Below are 15,750 nucleotides of genomic sequence, written 5' to 3' on the forward strand. Positions count from 1 at the left end.
TCTGGCTCCCTGCGAGAGCAAGCAGATGTGGCTGGGTTACGTTTTGAAGTCCTCGTCTCCCCGTCTCCTCCCCATCCCCCCCCCCCCCCCCGGGACCCATTAGCTGAACTGACCGGGTTATTTTCTTTGTTTGATATCTGTGTGACTTGACAGCCGTTGGTACCCAGCTGCTGTTGGTTACACTCCACTCCAGTGAGGAGGAGAGCGTGGGGTTTGGGATAATGGCATTTGGTAGCGAGTGTGATGGTGATGGGTTGCTTTGTGAGAGGACGTTTTCCTTACTGCTCCGTGCACTTTTCTCTTCGTTCCTTTGGATGTACTGATGATGGATGTTAAGGCATTGCTGCTTTTAGTTAGTTCGGTTCTAAAAACAAATGCTGTGAAAATCATGAGTTGGACAGCATCTCTTTTTGTCTTTTTTTCTGTACAGATGTGCTCATTTTCTGAAAGCTTCAAGCACCGTGTTAACAAGGGAATGAATAATAACACAACTTGTTTTGTGGTATCGCGGAAATGTGCACTGTTTCCTCAGGTGTGCTGCATATCTGACTTCAAGTTCAATACGTTGATAAATATAAAACGTTAGGAAAAAAGGAAATTCACATTTTCAAACACTCATTTTGACAGTAAAATTGTGGACAATGGATGAGTTTGTAGAGAGCATATTCCTTCCCTTTTGTAGTCTTGGTGTGAAGGAGGGCACATGATTAAAATTTAGAAACTGGTTTATAGACTAAAGAGTTCTAAGTATGCCATAAAAGACTTAGCATGTGGCCTCATGTCTAAATTTTTACGACTAAGCCTACTGTTTTTGAGAACATAGTTTATATTCACATTTTTTGTGTTTTATAATTTTTTTAAAAAGATTTGTTTATTAGAGAGAGAGAGCAGAGAGGGAGAGGAAGAAGCAGACTCCCTGCTGAGCAGGGAGCCCTATGTGGGGCTCGATCCCAGGACTCTGAGGTCATGACCTGAGCCGAAGGCAGATGCTTAACCGACTGAGCCACCCAGGTGTCCCTTGTGTTTTATAATTTTTAGAAACAGAAAAACCTATTAAAAGATATTTTTAAAACTTGATGATAGTTTTTTTTTTCTTCCGTTGAGGGTGTACTTCATATTTTCTCATGAATGTAGTCTCTCCCCTAACCCTGAAGTGTGTGTTTGTAACCGTGTGTGTGTGTGTGTGTGTGTGTGTGTGTGTGTATGTATGTGTGTTCGCTCTCCTTTCTCTCCTTGGCATTGGGTTCTTCACACCGCATCAGCTCACCTTTGCCACAACTGTTCTGTGTTGTTCATCTCTCTCTTCCCCTCTCTTGTGTGGGAAACCAGTCACATGGGGCTTCTCTTTCAGAGCAGGAAATTGGTGATACAAGGGCCTGGGTTGAGGGGCGTCTTTCATTATTTGGGGATGTGACCTCACTTTGAACATAACTGCCATCATATAGCCTTACACATTCAGGGACTTATGGCCATTAGACGTGATGAGACAGGGAATGTGGAGTCAGTCTGACCTCAGAGAAAATATCACAGGCCCCCAGGTGCTTCTCGGGGTCCACATTGTGGCCCTTTTGCTCAGAACGTGTTAAGTCTGTATGTGTCTTTCTGGCCTCTTGACTCCAGTAGATCACAGGAAAAGAAAAGGTGGCCTACGAACTTAAAAGAAAACTAATGGTAGCCCCAGGAGGGAAATTGCAAAGCTTGCAAAGAGCTTTCTGTACCGGTGTACTGGTTTGTGCGCTGGCCATGGAAAACCAGGAGCCAAAAGAAAAAAAAAAAAAAAAGGCAATGGAGCTATCAGATTATAGAGAGGTTGTTGATTTTGTATGCACTTTGGCTTTCATTTCCTTGAATCTCTTTTCTTCTAAGAACCATGGAGGGACTCTGATTATCTTTATGGAGCTGTCACCCATTATATTTATGGGGAAGGAGGATGTTAGGTGGTCCCTGTGTCCTCCCCTCCAAAATGAAGTTTAATGGCTTTAGATTACGCAGTCATGAAAGAAGATGGGGCAGCATTACTAAGCAACTCTAGGCAACGATGTCGGAAAAATACAGGCAATTTTCTGCTTTAGGTGAGCTAAACATACTCTTCCCACTAGCCTGTTGCAGTAATACCCATTGTACCTGGAAACCACATTATCTGACAGACTCAGCTCTGGGGTATGAACCAGGAAGGAAACGAAAAATGCCAAATAGGTGACACAAGTACTTGGTTTTTTGTTCTGAAAATCCTTTAGGTTCCTACTCAGAGCCTACTTGCTGTGATTTTACTTAAAATCTTATGAAGCCATTCTAGTTTAGAAACAGTAGTAGGCACTGGTGAGAGGGCTAGCTTGATAGCAAGGGACAGAATGGCTGCAGAACCCCAAAACCATGGCCATTTGGGGCAGTCTGTGGGAGCAGCGTCCTCCATACACACTGAGGGTCGTTGACATTGTGTATGAGGCACGGTGGTGATGAGGAATCCGCATCATGAAGATGGTGAAACACGGTTTCTGTTTTTAAGGACTGTTAGGGAAGTGATATTTGTGTGTCCGTACTTGGGTTTTGTGTTTTACTTGTACTGATTAAAATAATTGAGAAAGAAGAAACAGTATATTTTTCAAACGAATGACAGACTTATTTTTTAAAAAATTGATGAAAATCATTGTTCTGGTCAAGATTGTAGTGTTGTCTTATAACCCCAGAGGTATTTTCATGCCCACCCAGAGAAGGAACCAACTGTATAATATGGATGCCTGCTCTGATCGAGTTTGCATCCCACAGTTGACAATGTTGTTTTTAATAGTCATATAGAGTCTAATAGAACCAATAATGAGATATTTCGATTGTTTTTCAGTTTTTTATATTAACGATGTCAGTGCAGTGAACATGACCAAAGCGAAACCTTTGGAGACATCCTTAATTTATCAGGGTATATACATTTCAAGGCTTTTTTTTTTTTTTTTAATGATTTTACTTATTTCAGAGAGGGAGAGCAGGGGGAGAGGGAGAGAGAATCTTAAGCAGATTCCACACTCAGTGTGGAGCCTGATGTGGGGCTTGATCTCATGACCCTGAGATCGTGACCTGAGTTGAAACCAAGAGTCGATCACTGACCCTACTGCGTCACCTAGGCACCCCGCAAGGCTTTTGAATGCTAGATTTCCTTCCAGAGAGTTGGTAGCTATTTACAATCTCTTTGGGAAAATGACATGGCCTCCACCCTTGCCAAGGTTGGATGTTATAACTTTTTGTCTTTGCCACTCTCACCAGTTTCTAGATGAAAAATAATGCTTTGTCGTGATTTTAACTTACGTTTCTGAGTAATAATGAATTTGAGTATTTGAAAATTTTCCTTAGTCATTTGTGTTTTCCTTCATGAATTTCCTGCATCTGTTATTTGCCTCCCTTTTAAAATTGGTAGACCTTTATAATTCTTCTTGATATTTAAGCGCTTTTGATTTAGTAAAGACAGTAATTCTGGGTCTGGCAGTGCAAATAATTGATTCCAGTTTCTTTTGTTTTTTATTGCTCTCATGGTGGAACTATTTTGCTTTCACAAGGAAAACAAATTGAACCAAATGGTATCCTTTTATACCCTGTCAACTTAAGGAAATGTGAAACCACAACATTGGCAGGATGATGATGCATTAATTCGTACCTTGTTTTTTCTCTACACCCAACATGAACTATTTTTCAGCTATAACATATAATTTCGTAGAACCAAACTTTAATTTTTACAGTAATGAAGAGTGGTAATTTTGCTTCATTAAAAGAAAAAATACCGAGTGTTCTCCGTCAGGCATGAATATGTTCAGCTTATTTTCTCATCTGCAACATAGGAGTAATTCTTGCTTTGTAAGGTTGTTTCTTATTCAGGTGTCTGGGTTGTAGTAGGTGTTCAATAAAGGGCAGCCGTTTTTATGCTGATATAAATGAATATGACAGGCTCTGTGATCCCAATGAGCTGATGGGTCCTGGGGGCAACAGACACATAATTGATTTACTAGAGGCTCTTCTGTAGGTGTGAACAGTGATTGTGTGTGTGTGTGTGTGTGTGTGTGTGTGTGTTTGTGTTTCTTTGGTCTTAGTCTTAGGTAGACTCTTAGATCATTAATTCTATACCTTTCTTTCTTTTTAATGTCAAACATTTAAAGCAAGAAGTTGCCTTTAAGACTTGCTTACCTATATCCTACAAACTGTGATAGGATATATTTTCATTTTCATTTATTTAAAAATATTTCTGATTTCTCTTAGGAGGTCTTCTTTGCCACATTTCTATTTAGAAGTATGTTGTTAATTCTCACATATTTGGAGGTTTTAGAGCTATCTTAGTGATTTCCAATTTAATTCTTTTGTCATCAGAGAACATTCTGTGTAACATTTTATGTTTAGAAATTTATTGAGATTTATGTTATGGTCTCAGCATATAGGGTCTATGTTGAGAAATATTCAGTGTGTACTTGAGAAAACTGTCCTGTAGTCGTTGGGTGTGGTGTTTCATAAATGTCGGATTAAGGTGGTTACTAGTGTTGTTCACATCTTCTGTATCCTTAGGATTTTTTTGGTGGGGGGAACTTTTATCAATTACTGAGAGAGGGATGTTGAAATCTATGATTGTGGTCTTTTCTGATTTTTCTCTTTATTTTTTTTTTACTTTTATTTTTTTTTTTAAAGATTTTATTTATTTATTCGATAGAGATAGAGACAGCCAGCGAGAGAGGGAACACAAGCAGGGGGAGTGGGAGAGGAAAAGGCAGGCTCACAGCAGAAGAGCCTGATGTGGGGCTCGATCCTACAACACCGGGATCACGCCCTGAGCCGAAGGCAGACGCTTAACCGCTGTGCCACCCAGGCGCCCCTGATTTTTCTCTTTAATTCTGTTTTTGTCTCATGTATGTTGAAACTCTGTAATTTGATCTGTATACATTTAGGAGTGGTGAATTGACCTCTTTATTATGAAGTGTCCCTCTTAATCTTTGGTAATATTCCTTGTCTGAAAGTCTATATTGTCTGATATTAATGTAGCCACACCACATTCATTGTACCTGTTGTTTACATGGCATATCTTTTTTTATCCTTTGACTTTCAACCTGTCAGTGTGTTTAAAGTGCATCTTCCTTACACTGCAATTTAGGTCTTTTGTTAATCCCTTGTGACAGTCTCTGGCTTTTAGGGTGTTAGTGTATTTGCATTTAGTGTAGCTATTGATGTGATCGGGCTTCAGCTTTTCACATTGCTATTTATTTTCTATCTGTTTCATCTGTTTTTCGTTTTTTCCATTCCTGACTTTTTCTGGGTTTATCAGATATTTTTTAGTATTCCATTTTGATTGTGTTATTGGCTTTTTAGCAGTATCTCTTTGTGTGTTTTTAGTGTTGACTTAGAGACTAAATAGGCATCTTAGCTTATTATAGTCCGTTTACTTTTAATATTGGACTATTTTACATAAAATGTAAGAAACATACAAGCATAAAATTCTGGTATCCTGGGGCGCCTGGGTGGCTCAGTCATTAAGCGTCTGCCTTCGGCTCAGGTCATGATCCCAGGGTCCTGGGATCGAGCCCCGTGTCGGGCTGCCTGCTCAGCAGGAAGCCTGCTTCTCCCTCTCCCTTTGCTTGTGTTCCCTCTCTCGCTGCGTCTCTCTCTGTCAAATAAATAAAATCTTAAAAAAAAAAAAATTTTGGTATCCTTCCTCATTCATTGTGCTGTTATATTTGACATCTACGTACACCGTGCAGTGTGACCATTTTTTGCATTAAGCAGCCATTTGTCTTTCAAATAAATTAAAAGGAAATTTATAATCTTTTATGTTTACCTGCATATTTGCCATTTTGGCTGCTCTTTATTCCTTATTGTATATCTTGAGTTTTCATCTGGTACCAGTTCCCTTTAACCTGAAGAATTTTTTTTTTAAGGTTTTATTTATTTGAGAGAGAGAGCATGAGAGGAGGGGCAGAGGGAGAGAGAGGAGAGGGGGAAGCAGGCTCCCCACTGAGCAGGGAGCCCCACGCAGGGCTTGATTCTCAGACTCTTGATCATGACCTGAGCCAAAAGCAGACGCTTAACCCCCTGAGCCACCCAGGTGCCCATGAAGAATTTCTTTTATAATTTCCTAATATTTCGTTCGGTGATAAATTCTCAAATTTTGTTTATCTGAAGATGTCTTAATTTCACCGTCATCATTTGAAGCACATTTGTGTTGGTTATAGAATTCACTTATTCTTTCCTTTCTCTTAGCTCTCGATAGATGTTCCACTGTCTTGTCTCTGTTGTTTCTGACGTCAGCCATCACTTGTATTGTTCCTTTGTGTGTAATGTGTTGTTTTTCTTGGCTTCTTTCAAGACTTTCTCTTTTTGTTTTCGACAGTTTGACTCTGATGTGCCTAGGCAAAGTCTTTGTTTTGATACTTCTTGGTGTTTGCTTAGATTCTTCAATATGTAAATTAGTATTTTCTACCCGACTTGGAAAAATTTCAGCCATTATTTCTTCCAATATTTTTTGCTTTCCTGTTTTGTTGTCTTCTTCCAGGAATCCAGTTTCATGTGTGTTTCATTCCTTGATACTGTCCCACTGAACCCTTACGATTTTTTTTTCCTTCAATTTCTCTCTCTCTCTTTTCTAGTCTTCAGATTGTAATCTAAAAGAGTTGATGAACCTGGGAACAGATCAATGGAAGTTTTCTGTTACTAAAATTACCTAGTGAATTTTTCATATTGTCCTTTTCAGGTCTAGAATTTCCATTTGTTTCCTTTTGATAGTGTTCATTGCTCTCCTAAAATTACCCATTCTACTTCACTTGTTATAACCATATCTTCCTTTAACTCCTTGGACATATTCATAATAATTGTTTTATAATTCTCATCTACTAATTCCAAAAACTGGATCATCTCAGGGTCTACTTCTTCTTCTTTTTTTTTTTTAAAGATTTTATTTATTTATTTATTCGACAGAGATAGAGACAGCCAGCGAGAGAGGGAACACAAGCAGGGGGAGTGGGAGAGGAAGAAGCAGGCTCATAGCAGAGGAGCCTGATGTGGGGCTCGATCCCATAACGCCGGGATCACGCCCTGAGCCGAAGGCAGACGCTTAACTGCTGTGCCACCCAGGCGCCCCTCAGGGTCTACTTCTATTGCCTATCTTCTTTGTCTTTGATCATGGGTCACGTTTTCTTCTTTGCATGTTTAGTACTTGTTTACTATATTGGATGCTATAAGGGGTCACATTATAGTATAGGGAGTTTTGATTAAAGCCTACTGAGTTTTGTTCTTATAAGCAATTCCTGGCAGACTGGTCCTGTTAGGATTGCATCCATCTACCTGTGTAACTACCTACCTTCTTTCTTCATGGGTCTGTACATCTATCTATGGCACATATTTCCATTTTAAACTCAGTCCAAGTGCACGGCTCTTACTCTAGAGTATGATCTTTATTACTAAGGCATGGCCCTTCTGGTGTCTGAATGGAGTGTCTGAGGTGCTTGTGAAGATCTCTTTCTTCTGGTTGGGCAGAAACTCCGTGTCCCCTCGCCTGACCTTGGAGTCTCTCCTGAGCCCACCACTGCTGCTCAATCCCTTTTGCTAACTTCCTACAAAAACTTTTGGGGCCTGCCCTTCTGCCACTCTGGCTTGCAAATTCCAGACATTTCTGCAACTTGGAACAGGTAGCTCTTCCTCCTTGGCTGCAGTGAAACTGCAGTTGTGCTTGGTCAGAAAATGCCCCTGGGCAGAAAGCCAGCTGGTTCCGGGGCTCTGCTCTGGTATTTCCCTTCTCTGAAGGCAACTGAAACAACTGCTTCGTACTTTCCGTCCAGTCTTATAGTTGAGGGTGAGTCCAGTGCCGACTGTTCTCTCGTGGTTGGAAGCAGAAGTCTGACAGTTTGCTTGTAAGCTCTGTCTTTCTCATTAATAACATTAATGACGCTCCACTGTTCTTTCTAGCTGGAGTGTGACTGACTTTCTTTGGACAGATGATTCATCTCTGTGTTGGCTGCAGCATTGCTGTTAACTTACGTGAGCTTTTCTTCCAGAGCCAGCCCTTTAGTCCGTCACTATACTCGGTCTCAGGCATAACTGAATGACTGCTCGTCCTGATGGTCCGCCGAGAGGAGCTTCGTCTTTCACACAAATTGTCATCTGCACCGTCTTACCCTCTGGTTCTCATTGTCAGCACCAGTGACCGTCTGTGAATGACGATTCCAGTTGGGTGCAGTTGTCTTAAGGTGTTTTTTTTCTTTTGAAAACAGTCAGTTTTAGAATCGGTTTTGTGTGCCATTCTGTCTTACTTTCATTATTACAAGTAGTTATCAGATACCCACTTTTTTTCTCTGCACGAGGGATTCACGTGTATCTGTATGTAAAACTGACTTTAAAAATGTCTTCAAAAGAGCTTTCAGTAATTAAGGCACACCAAGGTTTCTTTCTTTCCTGTAGGGGCATTTCTTCCTTTTTTTCTCCTTAGTGGGAAAGGGTTGTATTTTTTGTGACTGATTTATTTACATTTGTGTAGCACTTTGTACTTTTCATAGTGTTTTCACATATGTCTGGCCCTTCTTTTCCTTTCACATAATCCTAATGCACGGTCTTGTTACCTCTTGGCCTGGACTATATCATAAGGTGTCCCTTGTCCCCCCTTCTCCTAAGCTTCTGGCCAGTCTTTTCTATAGTTCAGTCTTCCTAAAGTTGAGTTTCTCACTCAAATGTAAAAAGACGTTTACTGTTCCATTTTGTTTTCCAGACACTAGCTGCTTTCCATTCTACCTTTCTAGCCAGATTTCAGGATTCCTTACTCAGCTGCTTCTACATTTCCCTTCCCTGGCTCTGCATGCTGTTCCTTCCGGCCACAGCACTCTTCCCTTCTCTCCATAGGGTTTCTCCTCTTCATCATGCAGGGTCTGTCCTGCCCACAGTGTCACTCAGTGGAAACTGCCCCCAGCTCCCTATGCTGCTGTCCCCACTGTCCAAGTCACACTTGAGTTACCGGTGCTTGTCCTTATCTTGTCCCATCTCTAAATGAGAAACACCACTCATCAGTCACCTGGTGTCCTCCACTCCTAGGAACTCTGTGCTATCTAGACAGCATCTGGGGTTATTTCCATTCACACAACGAGGAAACTTCAGACCCAGAGTGTTCGTGTGACATCACACACAGAATTAATGACTGATTCCAGATGTATAGTCCTTCCTCTAGCTTTTGTCCTTAGACGGCCCCTCCACTCTCATAGAATGTGGCTCGAAATTACTTTAGTTGACTCCCGAGTATACATCCTTTGGGCACGTCCAAATTCATCAAAAAATGGGGTGGAAGAGTTGGCTTGTACCTCTGTTGCTCCCTTTGTTCCTTGTGGGACGTGGCCGCCACCACATGGGGAAGTGGAAGGCCGCACCCAGGTTCCCAGAGCCCTGCTGTCACGGGTCACCCTGCTCACCTGACAGCACACAAGACCCCGTCAAAACACACTCCACTTTGCTGCTTTTCCAGGTGTGGCTTGATGTCACTGTAGGAATATAATCCTCCACTCCCCTCTTCTGTTTCAGGGGCTTCGCCTTAGTAACAGGGCCATGGGGAAGACGACCACCGGCCAGATCGTGAATCTGCTGTCCAATGACGTGAACAAGTTTGACCAGGTCAGCTGCTCCTGAGGGAGCCTTTTGCAGTCCCACCCCCTTACTTGCTTTAGTTTCTTGGAATTCTAGGTGCCGGAGTTTGGTGTAGGCCAGACTTCTGTTGAGGACATAAGGAGAGGATACTTTTTGTTTTATTCTTTATTTTTAAAAGATTTTATATATTTATTTGACAGGGAGTGAGGGAGAGGAGAGTGTGTGTACAGGTAGGCAGAGTGGCACGCAGAGGGAGAGGGAGAAGCAGGCGGAGAGAGAAGCAGGCTCGCTGCTGAGCGGGGAGTCCGATGTGGGGCTGAATCCCAGGACCCCAGAATCATGACCTGAGCCGAAGGCAGATGCTTAACCCACTGAGCCGCCCAGGGTCCCTGAGATGAGGATAGTTTTTATCCAATTCTCATTTCTTCTGTGTGCCACTCATAATAACATGTGCTGTCCGGTAGATAAGAGTTTTGTTTTCTGAATGCGTTTATAGCGTTCTTCAGTAGTATGTAAGCAGACAGCAGTGTTCTTGCCCAGCTTGGTGAAATGTCCCATAGTCCTTCAGGAGTGGCCCTTCTGAGCACACCGTGTTGGTATTGCTGGCTGAATTCTTTCTCCTTCTTCATGTGATGACCTCCTGGTGGGCAGGGGTTGTTCTGTGCCCTGTAGAGTGCCAGCTACATAGGAAAGGCCTCCCCCCACCAAGATTTTATTTATTTATTTATATTTTAGAGAGAGTGCATGAGCTGGGGGAGAGGCAGAGCGAGAGGGAGAGAGAGAATCTCAAGCAGACTCCGTGCTGAGCACAGAGCCCAACACGGGGCTTAGTCTCATGCCCTTGATATCATGACCTGAACTGAAATCAAGAGTCAGATGCTTAACCGCCTGAGCCACCCAGGTGCCCCATTTTTTAAAAAAGATTTTGCTTATTTATTTGAGAGAGAGAGAGAGAGAGAACGAGTGAGAGCACAGAGCATGAGCAGGGAGGGGGAGCAGAAGGAGAGGGACAAGAAGACTCTGTGCTGAGTGCAGAGCCTGACGCAGGGCTCGATTCTACAACCCTGAAATCATGACCTGAGCTGAAACCGAGAGTCAGACACTCAACCAACTGAGCCACCCAGGCGCCCTGGGAAGCCTTTGATGAAAAAATGCCAAATGGATAATCCCTAGCCAGAAACAGCCTATTCTTTTCTACCCTACCACAGTCCATTTACATTACCTTGTGAATGATCCATACTCTCCAGGGCATTGTAACTGTCTGAGCTGTATTGCCCTAGACTACTTCTCTTCCAATTATTCATTCATCAGACATGAACTAAGGCTCCTATTCAGTTTCAGCGATCAATAAGACTTAGTTTCCTCCCTGGAGAATCCACAGTCTATCAGGGGGATAAATAGCTAAGTAATTACTAGAGGGCATGGCAGGTTCCATAATACAGGCTTTTGTGAGGTACTGGGGAGCCCAGGGGAGGAAGTTTGGGGGAACCCTGAGCCCATGCGTGGGGCGGACAGAATTGAGATCTTCCTTCCGATGCTGCTGGTCTCGTCAGGTGTTCTCTGGACGTCCCTGAAGCCTGCTCCGTGGTGTTCTGGAACAGCTTCATCGGGGGTGGATGCTTGGATTTTTGCATTAGTAGGTTTAAAGCCCACTGTGATCGTTTTTGTGTAGGTTTCTGGCTGGTTCAGAGCAGATTGTTTCTATACTGGGTCCTTAACTGGTTTTGTGTTCATGTCGTCCTAAGAAAGCATTGCCTTTTTTCTTTTAAGGTGACAATATTCTTGCACTTTCTGTGGGCAGGGCCACTGCAAGCGATCGCAGTGACCGCCTTGCTCTGGATGGAAATAGGCATATCCTGTCTTGCTGGGATCGCCGTTCTAATTATTCTTCTACCCTTGCAAAGCTGCCTCGGGAAGCTGTTTTCATCATTCCGGTAAGAGAAACACTGGTTTAAAAAATAGGTAATATGTATTGGTTAATGTCCATGGTCTGCCCCGTGCTTCTGTTCAAAACCACGTCTTCTGTGATCTCTTCTTTCTGTTGGTTGTGGGCTGCTCGGGCTTCGCCACTGGAGACTCCAGCCTTAAGCCAAGGGCTAATAGTCTAGAAGCTGGAAAGGTGAAGGCACCTGCTGGCTCCTCCTGGGTAGTCTTTCAGGCACTGTACCTCATAAGTAGTGTCTGTAAGCAGAATTTACATAGGATAAAGTTATTTAAGCATGTATGAAATAGCAGTACAATTTAAATACGTATTTCGAGGCCCAGGTCTGGCTGTGTATATTTTTGTGATGGTGTTTTCTAAATTTGGAATTGGCTTTGCCGTCTTTGCCGTGGAGAACGTTCTGTGTCCTTGGGGTCCCGTTCCAGTACTGCTGCAACCCTGCAGCTTCTCCTGCTCTCCCCTTTGCCCAGAATTGACAGCTCTTTCTTTTCTGCTCCCCAGCGCTTTGTTCCCACTTTCTTACACTGCAGCCAACTGTATTATGATTGGATTCGGGGGCCTTTCTGCCTTCCCTACCCAACCATGACCTCCTGGAGCAGACGGTTTGTATCTGACTCTCTTTCGTGTCTTCCTTAGCCCCTGTTGCAAGTTCTCCAGGTTACTTCTTGAATTGGGATGGATTGTTGACTTCCTACTTGAAGTCTTTTTCCATTTGTGTTTTGAGTAGGGAGCTGCCTGTGTTGTCAGAGCAAAGGTGCTGTAGGGAACCATTTGATCCCTGGTTCTCGGGCTGTTCCTGCTGCTGCCAAGGGGAGTGGGGCTGTGGCTCATCTCTCACGTGTGTCCCCTTAGGAGTAAGACCGCAACTTTCACGGACACCAGGATCAGGACCATGAATGAAGTGATAACTGGCATAAGAATAATAAAAATGTATGCTTGGGAAAAGTCATTTGCAGACCTTATCACCCATTTGAGAAGGTAAGTTTCTGTGTCTGTCACAGCCTGTTTTTGTACTTTTCTGTCTCCTGCCTTCACTGAAATGTTTGAGTCGTCTTCGGACGTTTGAAGTTCAGAATGTGAATTAAAACACTGTCCACCCTGCCTCGCGCTATACACTGTATTAACCTACTTTTCCATTTACCGTCTCAAAGGGAAGAGAGTGTATGTGCTTCTACTAGTACAAAAATGAAATTCCAGATGTTTCTTAATACCCTAGATCCCAAACAAGCCTTGCTGGTAGTATTTGCAAGTACGACATTTACCCGGAAACTATAATTTATGTTAACGGAGCACAAATAGGAAGATTGGGGAGATTGGGCCAAACCGTATATATCAGTAGTATTTGTGCCAAACAGAGAAACAGAGCCATGGAAACACTGTTCCTTTTTGTTTGTGGAATTGTTTTGTCTTGATTGACCTATTTGGTGAGCCCCCTGCCCCCCCGCCCGGTTCTTCTCTGTGGGCCCTGAGCCTCTGCTCACCACCGCGTCTGTGTAACGGCTCCTCCCTCTGCTTCGAGTGCACTCAGCTGCGTTCTCCTGTGGCCCCCCGGCAAGTCTGACTAACCTAGCTTCATCCCCCTCCAGGTTCCTCTGCTCTGAGTGAGCCCCCTCTGCTCCGTGCGCCCATGGGGCCTGTGCGAACTGTTTTCTGTCTCATGCACACGTTTTGGGTTGCTTATTCTCTTCTCCCATGAACTCCTAGGGGAGACAGGCTGTGAGTCTGTCTGCCGTCAGCAAGGAGCCCAGCACAGGACTTGTAGTGAGGCACGTGTGTTGACTGAATGTTCGCACCGGTCAGATTGACCCAGGATGTTAACGTGCGACACTAAGCCTCCGTGTAGTTCAGATGAGTGCAGTGGTTACGACTGTGTGGTCCTTGGGTTGGGGTTGGCCCCGGGCTGTGTGCTGTAGGATATTTCCATAATGTGAGGAACAACTTGTCTTAATCCACGACCCCTCCCTGGAAAGGGGCCACATGCAGCAGTCACTAGAATTCACGACTTGGATGTTGATGCTTCCTTGGAAACTTGTATCCTGTTCTCTTTTCCAGGAAGGAAATTTCCAAGATTCTGAGCAGTTCCTACCTCAGAGGAATGAATTTGGCGTCATTTTTCGTTGCAAGCAAAATCATCGTTTTTGTGACTTTCACCACCTATGTGTTTCTTGGCAATGTGATCACAGCCAGCCGTGTGTTCGTCGCACTGTCGCTCTATGGGGCTGTGCGGTTGACTGTTACCCTCTTCTTCCCCACGGCCATTGAGAAGGTATCCGAGGCAGTCGTCAGCATCCAAAGAATCAAGGTCTGGTTACTGACAACCTTTTTATCTATTTATAATTTTAAGGATTTTTATTTATTTATTTGAGAGAGAGCACGAGCTGGGTGATGGGCAGAAGGAAAAGCAGACTCCCTGCTGAGCAGGGAGCCCAACGCGGGGCTCAATCCCAGGACTCCGGGATCATGACCTGAGCCGAAGGCAGGTGCTTAATGGACTGAGCCACCCAGGTGCCCCAACAAAAAACGTTTTTAAGTTGTAGGTGGATTTTAAGCAAAAGGCCTGCTTGGAATTTGGTGTCCCCATGTTGCGCTTAGGTGAGGTTTAACTTTCTCAGCATCAAAGCCAGCAGTCATCCCAGAATGTTGTACGTAGTCCCCTCCCTGTCTTCTTAGATGGAGTGCACTACAGATAACTAAGTTGCTGCTCATTTATGGGCAGCAAGATAAACAGCGGTGGCACAGGGCTCATGGGGTGCAGGTGATAACTGCAGGGTGATTAAAATGTCTAAAGCAAGAGAAAAATGCACAACCAGGTTTCATCCCTTGGGCCATCTCGAGTGACTAGGGAGCGACTGGTAGCAGTCTGGCCGGGGTGGGGGAGTGTGGGGGAAGAGGATTCCTCTTTGGGCTGGGAAGGAAAGAACTTGCAGAAGGGTCCTGCTTCTTGGGCAGGGAGAATGGCTTGAGCCCCAAGGACTACTCCCTGATCAAACATGGGTTCCTTCCTCCACAGATGCCTGGCTTGTGGTTTCTGAGTATGCCTGTGGCTCTCCTTTCACTTTCTGCCTGTCTCAGCCCATTTCTGGGAAGGTCTTCCAAATCGCCCCCCCCCCCCAACATACCCACTACCTCCTTTTCCAGATTAGCTGTCCCTCCATTGCTCAGGGCCAATAACTTACATCACTGAGGTACGGCCCCGCCCGTGCTAGGTGCTCAAGTATTTGTGTGTTTATAAATAGGTCTCAAAGAAAGATAAATGGGCTCCGTGAGGGGCCAGGGCATGAACTTGAGTACCTGGGCTTTACAAATAAATCTCGTTTTCCTGTTCCTCCTTAGTGCTGGATGTGTAGTAATACAGCTCTAGTGAAGCTCGATGGCTCTGGGCTTGATTTTGTTTTCTTTTTCTTTTCTTTCTTTTTTATTTTTTTTATTTATCTTTTTTTTAAAGATTTTATTTATTTATTTGACAGAGATAGAGACAGCCAGCGAGAGAGGGAACACAAGCAGGGGGAGTGGGAGAGGAAGAAGCAGGCTCATAGTGGAGGAGCCTGATGTGGGGCTCGATCCCAGAACGCCGGGATAACGCCCTGAGCCGAAGGCAGATGCTTAACCGCTATGCCACCCAGGCGCCCCTTTTCGTTCTTTTTTAAACAGTTTTGTCATAAAACCTGAGATTTTCTTATGATGAAGTTTCTATCCTATAAAAATAAAATTACCCAGAAGAGAGATCAGTCTTACAGGGTCAGTTCTGGTCCCCAAGTGTATCATTCTTTCTGACGGGCTTCCAGCAACTTTTAAGTGGTGACCCAGGCATTTCAATAGAATTTCTTGATTTTATTAAAGATTTTTTTTAAAAAATGTATTTATTTGGGAGAGAGAGAAGCAGATGCCCCCTGAGCAGGGAGCCCGATGTGGGGCTCGATCCCAGGACCCCAGGATCGTGACCTGAGTCGGAGGCAGATGCTTAACCGACTGAGCCACTCAGGTGCCCCTCAGTAACATTTCTCTCATGTAGCTTTTGCCTCTCCAAAGAGCACATCTGGGAACGTACTTTGGCCATAGCGATGTTCTATGTGTACGTAGGAGTTTTCCAGATGCCGGCCTCCCCTATAAGTTTTGCTGTAATTTTGTGCTTGTGGTCGGGGCACATGATCTCCCTTCATCCCGATCGCAGCGCGTACGCATGCATGTCCCCACTTGACAGGTAAGGAGAACGTGCCTGCAGGAGG

The 15,750-nt window shown here is 44.0% G+C and overlaps 1 protein-coding gene across 2 annotated transcripts in view; it reads left to right on the forward strand.

Annotated features, from left to right (window-relative positions):
* Positions 1–15,750, forward strand: part of ABCC4 (ATP binding cassette subfamily C member 4) — a 233,395-nt gene that overhangs the window by 61,836 nt on the left and 155,809 nt on the right. For both annotated transcript variants that reach the window (XM_026493475.4, XM_044381898.3), the window contains exons 5-8: positions 9,520–9,609; positions 11,353–11,516; positions 12,377–12,502; positions 13,577–13,826. In XM_026493475.4, coding sequence (XP_026349260.1) covers positions 9,520–9,609; positions 11,353–11,516; positions 12,377–12,502; positions 13,577–13,826 — 630 coding nt within the window. The remainder of the gene's footprint in view (positions 1–9,519; positions 9,610–11,352; positions 11,517–12,376; positions 12,503–13,576; positions 13,827–15,750) is intronic.

This window comes from Ursus arctos, unplaced genomic scaffold (genome assembly GCF_023065955.2).
Source record: "Ursus arctos isolate Adak ecotype North America unplaced genomic scaffold, UrsArc2.0 scaffold_10, whole genome shotgun sequence".
Classification (NCBI taxonomy): domain Eukaryota; kingdom Metazoa; phylum Chordata; class Mammalia; order Carnivora; family Ursidae; genus Ursus; species Ursus arctos.